This window comes from Gallus gallus, chromosome 30 (genome assembly GCF_016699485.2).
Source record: "Gallus gallus isolate bGalGal1 chromosome 30, bGalGal1.mat.broiler.GRCg7b, whole genome shotgun sequence".
NCBI lineage: Eukaryota > Metazoa > Chordata > Aves > Galliformes > Phasianidae > Gallus > Gallus gallus.
This window is the reverse complement of record NC_052561.1, coordinates 363,034-370,025: the sequence shown is the minus strand read 5'-3', so window position 1 is coordinate 370,025 and position 6,992 is coordinate 363,034. Positions and strand designations below refer to the sequence as shown.

Here is a 6,992-nt window from a genome sequence, read left to right as displayed (position 1 = left end):
AGGCCGCGGTTGTGCCGTCGGTCGCCATGGCAACGCCCCTGGAGCCGCCCCCCCCTCCCCCCCCACGCCAACAGTTGCCACGGCAACGCTAGCCCCGCCCCGTTCCCCTTCCCCACTGCGCCTGCGCCCTCCCACCCACCTCCCGCACCCCCATTGGCCGAGCCTTAACGCCAGTCACCTCGCGCCGCGCTCCGATTGGCCGACAGCACACGCCGCTCAAGGAACGGCGGGCGCCGATTGGCGGAACGGCCAGGCGGGCCCGGAAGGTTCTGGAGGCGGCGGGCTCTGGAAGGTTCCGCCGCCGCGGCCCTATAAAGGCGGAGCGGCGGAGGAGCGGCCGAAGCGACGCGATGGGGAAGGATTATTACCGGACGTTGGGCCTGGCCCGGGGGGCTTCGGACGAAGAGATAAAGCGGGCTTACCGGCGGCAGGCCCTCCGCTTTCACCCCGATAAGAATAAAGAGCCCGGAGCGGAGGAGCGCTTCAAGGAGGTGGCCGAGGCCTACGATGTGCTGAGCGACCCCAAAAAGAGAGAGATCTTCGATAAGTACGGCGAGGAGGGTGAGTGGGGGCGGGGGGGGCTATGGGCCTCTTATGGGGGGGGTTAGGGCCTCTTATGGGGGGGGTTAGGGCCTCTTATGGGGGGGGTTAGGGCCTCTTATGGGGGGATTTAGGGGCTATGGGGTCTCTTATGGGGGGGAGTTGAAGTCTGGGGGTCTCTTATGGGGGGGATTAGGGGCCTGTATGGGGGATTTGGGGGCTGTGGGTCTCTTATGGGGGGGATTCAGGGGCTATGGGGGGGGGTTGGGGTCTCTTATGGGGGGGAGTTGAAGTCTGGGGGTCTCTTATGGGGGGGATTTGGGGCCTGTATGGGGGATTTGGGGGCTGTGGGTCTCTTATGGGGGGGATTTAGGGGCTATGGGGGGGGGGCGGGGTCTCTTATGGGGGGAATTTGGGGCCTATGGGGGGGGATTTGGGGGTTGTAGGGCTCCTATGGGGGGGGATTTAGGGGCTATGGGGGGGGGTGGGAGTCTCTTATGGGGGGGATTTGGGGCCTGTGGGGGGGGGCTGTGGGGCTCTTATGGGGGGGATTTAGGGGCTATGGGGGGGGTTGGGATCTCTTATGGGGGAGTTGGAGACTGAGGATCTCTTATGGGGGGGATTTGGGAGCTGTGGGGGGGGGGGGACTGTGTGCCCCTTATGGGGGATACTCGGGGGCTCTTACAGGGGGATTTGGGGGCGGGGGGAGGATTTAGGGGCTCCTATATGGGGTTGGGGCCTGGGGGTCTCTTATGGGGGGGATTTGGGGACTGGGGGGCTCTTATGGGGGGTTGGAGGCTGTGGAGGGATTTCGGGGCCTCTTATAGGGGGATTTTGGGGCTATGAGATGGGTTGGGGCCTGTGGGGGGGATTTGGGGGGTGTTGGTGGCTGTGAGGTGTCATGGGGGGGGTTGGAGGGGGTCGTTGGGAGCTGTGAGGCCCATGGGGGGGAGGGGGCTTGGGGGCTATAGGGTGTTTTAACGGGGGATGATTTGGGGCCTACTGGGGGGGCCTGGGGGGGAGGTTGCAGGCTTTGGGGTGTCATTGGGGGGGGGGAGGGGGGATTTAGGGCTTGTAGGTTGTTGTGGGGGGAGATTTGGGGGCTGTGGGGTGTCTGAGGATTGGGGGGGACTGTAGGCTTTCAAGGTGGGGGGTTTGGGGTGTTATGATGGGGTCTGGCAGACACGGGGGGTGTTTATGGGGTGCGGATCTTTGTGGGGTGTGGGGGGGTTATGGGGGGGTATGGCAGCCATGGGGGAGCACTTGGGGAGGGGGGGGAACAGTCAGCAGGGGGGTTGTAGGGGATGTGGGGTGTTGGGGGGCAGATGGATTACGGGGTGCAGTGCTGCTTATAGGATGTTATGTGGGGGGATAATGGGGGGGTTACTTGTGGGGCGCAGGATGTGGTGGTACTCATTGCGGGGTGAGGATGGGGGGCTGTAGGGGCAGATGAGGGTATTTGGGGGGTTGGATGTTTTTAGGGTGCAGCGGGGGGGTATCTGTGGAGTGGGGGTTATTTAAGGGGGGGTCAGAGAGTCATTGGGGGTGCACATCGGGTTATGGGGGGAGCACGTGGGGCTGGGGGGGTACAGGAGAGGTTATGGGATTTATGGGGGGGGGGGTTGGGGGTGTGCTGACGGGGTGTGGGGTCAGCTGTGGGGCGCTGGGGGGGGGTACGGCTGTGGGGAAGCAGTCAGTGGGGTCAGCTGTGGGGCAGAGGGAATGTAGGGCAGCGTGGTTATGGGGGGGGGTACTGAAGGAGGGGGGGTGTTCTGAGCCCCCCCCCATTGCGATGGGTTGTGGGGTTCAGTGCTGAGATTTGGCCTTCTGGGCTATGAGGGCGTGGGAGGGAGCGGCAGCGTCAGGCCTTGGGGGGGGGCGGGGGGGTGATGTGGGGTGTGTGTGTGTTGGGGGGGGGGCAGCGAGCAGGGCTGGCCGGTTTGGGGGCTCGTTAAGGCAGCTCATTAAGGCACCGCTAATGAAGGGCCGGGCGTAGGGAGTGGCGCTGAGCTGGAAGAACCGGGCTGGGCGGCACCGGGTGACGAAGGGGGGGGAGGTGAGGGTGGGGGGGGGGAGAGGATGGGGGGGGGCTGAGGATGAAGGGGAGGGAGTGAGGATTGGGGGGGGGAGTGAAGGTGAGGATGAGGGGATGGGGAGTGAAGGTTAAGGTGAAGGGGGGGGGGGGTGAAGGTGAGGATGGAGGGGGGGGTGGAGATGTGAAGATGGGGGGGGAGTGAAGATGAGGAGGGGGGTTGAAGGTGGGGGGGAGTAAGGTGATGGGGGGGGAGTGAAGGGGGGAGGAGGTGAAGGTGAGGATGTTGGGGGGAGGGAGTGAAGATGGAGGGGGAGGAGTGGAGATGGGGGGGGAGTGAAGGTGAGGATGATGGGGGGAGTGAAAGTGAAGGTGAGGGGGGGGGAGTGGAGATGTGAAGATGATGGGGGTGGGGGAGTGAAGATGGGGGGGGAGTGAAGGTGAGGAGGGGGGGTTGAAGGTGAGGGGGGGAGTGAAGGGGGGAGGAGGTGAAGGTGAGGATGGGGGGGGAGGGCGTGAAGATGGAGGAGGGGGAGTGGAGATGGGGGGAGAGAGTGAAGGTGGGGGGGTGAAGGTGAGGATGGAGGGGGTGAAGGTGAAGGGGGGGGAGTGGAGATGGGGGGGAGGTGAGGATGGGGGGGGAGTGGAGGTGAGGATGGGGGGGAGGTGAGGCTGAGGGGGTGACGGTGTGTCTTCTCCTCCGCGCCCCGTAGGGCTGAAGGGCGGAGCGCCGACGTCGGGCCCGGGGGGCTCCAACGGCCCCACGTTCACCTACACGTTCCGCGGGGACCCCCACGCGATGTTCGCCGAATTCTTCGACGGCCGAAACCCCTTCGATACGTTCTTCGTGCAGCGCAACGGCGACGAGGAGATGGACGTGGACGATGCTTTCACCACCTTTCACATGGGGGGGTTCGGGAACATCAGCTTCCCCCGCGGCCGGGGGGGGGGGCAGGACGGAGCGTGTCGCAAACAGGACCCCCCCGTGCTGTACGACCTGAGGGTGTCCTTGGAGGAGATCTACGCGGGTTGCACCAAGAAGATGAAGATCTCTCACAAACGCCTGAACCCCGACGGGAAAACGGTGCGTAACGAGGATAAGATTCTGAGCATCGAAGTGAAACGGGGTTGGAAGGAAGGCACCAAAATCACCTTCCCCAAAGAAGGGGATCAGACCCCCAACAACATCCCCGCCGACATCGTCTTCGTGCTCAAAGATAAACCCCACAACGTCTTCCGCCGTGAGGGTTCCGATATCATTTACCCGGCTAAGATCAGCCTCCGGGAGGTGAGCGTTGCGGGGTGGGGGGGTTTTGGGGTGGGTTTTGGGGGGGTTTCTCAGTGCTTACCCGCCGGTTCTGCCCCCCATGCAGGCGCTGTGTGGCTGCACGGTGAACACGCCGACGCTGGACGGCCGCACCATCCCTATGGTTTTTAAGGACGTGCTGAAACCCGGCGTCAAACGGCGCATCCCCGGCGAGGGGCTCCCGTACCCCAAAAGCCCCGAGAAACGCGGAGATCTCATCATCGAATTCGAGGTCAAATTCCCCGACAGGATCCCCCCCTCGTCCAAAACCATCCTGGAGCAGATCCTGCCCGTTTAGTGGCCGCGGGGAGGACTTTTTTGGGGGGGGTGGGGTTGGTTTTGAGGTTTTCTTGCTCTTCTTTTTGGGAGGTGGGGGACCGGGATGGCGCTTATGGGGTGCGTGGGGGAGAGAGGCTTGGGGTGGCCCCCCCCCCCTCCCCAAAAAATGCTCCCAGGGGTCTCCCGTGCATTGGGGGCTGATGTGTCACCTCACTGCTGCCTGTGCTGATGGGGAGGGCGGTGTCGCCTCATCTCCAGGGGAGGGGGCAGCGCTGTGTCCTCCTTCGGACCCCCTGTGGGTGACAAAGGCCGCGCTGTCACCTTCCCCCCCCCCCCCCCCCCCCCCCCCCCCCCCCCCCCACCACCACCTCCATCTGCTGAGGACCAAAGTGTGCCCCCCCCCCCCTCACCCCCCACCCCCATTCCTTACTGCCACCTCAGTCTGCTGGGACCAAAGTGTGACATCCCTGACCCGACGTGAGGGTGACAGCGATGTGACCTCATTACCGCCCTCCGTGGGTGGCAGAAAGCGCAGTGTGCCCTCAGCACTGCCTGCACCCCCGGAGACCCCCTGCCGGCCATCTATGGGGGGGGGACGACTGCGGTGCCCCCACCACCCCCCCCTCCTGGGGACCACAGCTGCCTGCGGGTGACGGGGACCACTGTGACCCCCACATCACCTCCTGAGCACCTCCGTGTGCTGAGAGCACCGCCCCTCACCTACGTGTGACACAGAGCAGTGTCCCCTCCTGGAGGCCGCTTCCATCCGTCGGGACCACCGTGGCACCTCCACAACTGCTTATGGGTGACCCCAATGTGGTCCCCCGCGACCCATTTGCGGGCGACGGGGACCGCTGTGTCACCCGGAGGCCACCTCCATCCTTCGGGACCACAGTATCATCTCCACCTCTGCGTGTTGGGACCATCGGTGTCACCTTCACCCCCCCCCCCATTTGCGGGTGATGGGGACCGCCGTGTCGCCTCCTGTGTGCGTTGGGGACCACCGTTTCATCTCCACAACCCTTTCCAGGTGATGGGGGACCACCGGGGTCACCTCATCAGTGCCATCTCCTACTGGTGGGACCGCGGTGTGACCCCCCCAACCCCCCCCCCACGACCACCACCATCCACAGCTGAAGCAGGCGGTGTATTCCCATTGCCATCTCCATGGTTGTGGAGAGGACCCAATGCATCTACGGCTGTTGGGAGCCCTATCCCCACCCTGAGCTGCCCCCACACCCACCCTGGGGGTCTCCCATCCCCTCCCCATGGTGGGGGGGGGCACCGCGAGGGGTGCTCCGGGTGTTCCCTTCTTATCCTTTGGGATAAAAACGAAGCAGAAAAAGGTCTGTTCCTGGAACAGGAGCGCGCACGCTGTACAGAGATTTGTTTTGTATAAAAATGCTGTATAGTTCTGTGTAATTAGTAAAAACGTCAGCGAGGCGGTGGTGGCTGTGTGGGTTTTTTTTTTTGCTTGGGGGGGGTGTGGGGGGGTGGGGGAGCGAAGCTTCGATCGTGGGGTCTCCCTAAAATGCTGCTGGGGGGGAGGGTTTGCTCTTCTTCCTTCCCTACTCTGCTCTTTTGGGGTCCCCCATTTGGTTCTGTGTGTGTCCTCACCGATGTCATGGACCCCAATTTGCCCCCCTGTGGAGGTGCTCCATTTCCATACCCCCCCCCATCCTCTTCCTACCCCTCACACCTCTTCACCACTCCCCCCTTTGTTCCCCCATTCCCCCCCCCTTCCTCCCCCTCCCCCCATTTCCACCTATGGCCTCCCTCCCATTTACCCCATTTTATCCTTTAATTGTTACCCCCTCACACGATGGGGAGAATCCTCTGCGTCTCCGGGCCTGGGATCTCCTGCAGCTCTTCCAGTGCTGATGGCTGAACACCGCCTGCTCCTCCGGCCCATAGGCAGCCCCTCTGTCCGTGTTTGGGCCCCCCCTGTATGAGGGAGACGGCTCAGATCCTTCACCCACCCCTCCGTTGGCAAAATGCTCTCCATTGGAACCTCAGCTGTTTGGGTTATCGGCTCCGCTGCCCGGAATGCACCATATGCAGCCGATAACTCCTTTCAATCACACCGTACCTTTCTTTTGCCCCGTGATGAGTCGGAAACCGCAGCCCAAATGGGGCCTGGATGGGATTCTGGCACTGCTACGGACCCCGACAGAACCCACCACGGACGCTCAGTTCAGCTGGAAGGCCGGGACTGAACCCCGCAGTGCCTGGGCCTGCGCAGCCGCTGCCTTTCCTTGCTGGGCTGCCTTTTGTCCCCTTCTCCCCCAGCCCCATTTCTGGCCTCGCGTTGTGAGCCCCTCCAAAGGCCTCAGCAGACGAGCTGAGCCGGCGGCCCTTTACACCCCATATCCCAACAGACCCCCCATTCCCGCAGCCGCAGTTGGGGCTGGGAATGCCTGAACTGTCTGTGACTGCACTGCGCAGCAATGGGGCCTTTCCCCAACCAAACTCCACCCAGGAACGGCACCTCCTGCTTGTGCTTATGGGGAATGGCCGTTAGGAAAACCTCTTCTCGTTTATTCTGCCATCTTGGAAGGGGGTTTAATAACGGCACCGCTGTCCCACAGAGGTCCCCCACGTGGCGCTCAGCCACGGGGAGCCCAGGAATGCGAGGCTCTCCCCTGCACCCCTTTCGCCTCCTCCCTCCGCCGCCCCACCCGGACGCGCCCACCGCACCGCGGAGGGCGGAAACGCTCCGGGAGGGCCGAGCTTCCCTCACTTCCGCCCTCACTTCCGCCTTCTCGCCGCATCCCATTGGTTAAGAAGACACCCTCCCTTACTTCCGCCCTCTCGCCGCGTTCCATTGGCTACGAG

General features: G+C 63.5%; 1 protein-coding gene and 1 long non-coding RNA gene across 4 annotated transcripts; one reads left to right on the top strand and one right to left on the bottom strand.

Annotated features, from left to right (window-relative positions):
- Positions 1–339: 339 nt before the first annotated feature.
- On the top strand, positions 340–5,600 carry DNAJB1 (DnaJ heat shock protein family (Hsp40) member B1). 2 transcript variants are annotated; one of them, XM_040653925.2, is made up of 4 exons: positions 340–561; positions 3,286–3,860; positions 3,946–4,110; positions 4,884–5,600. In XM_040653925.2, the coding sequence occupies exons 1-4, from the start codon at positions 351–353 to the stop codon at positions 5,118–5,120; spliced, it is 1,188 nt and encodes a 395-aa protein (XP_040509859.1). In that variant the 5' UTR covers positions 340–350; the 3' UTR covers positions 5,121–5,600. The 2 variants fall into 2 exon arrangements, with proteins under 2 accessions (XP_040509859.1, XP_025001581.1); XM_025145813.3 differs by having other exon boundaries at positions 3,946–5,600.
- On the bottom strand, positions 4,200–6,905 carry LOC112531003. 2 transcript variants are annotated; one of them, XR_003072719.3, is made up of 3 exons: positions 6,247–6,905; positions 5,969–6,101; positions 4,200–4,450 (listed from the first exon to the last, which is right to left on the bottom strand). It is a non-coding gene; the product is annotated as an uncharacterized LOC112531003 (long non-coding RNA). The 2 variants fall into 2 exon arrangements; XR_005842200.2 differs by having other exon boundaries at positions 5,969–6,905.
- Between the last annotated feature and the right edge of the window lie 87 nt (positions 6,906–6,992).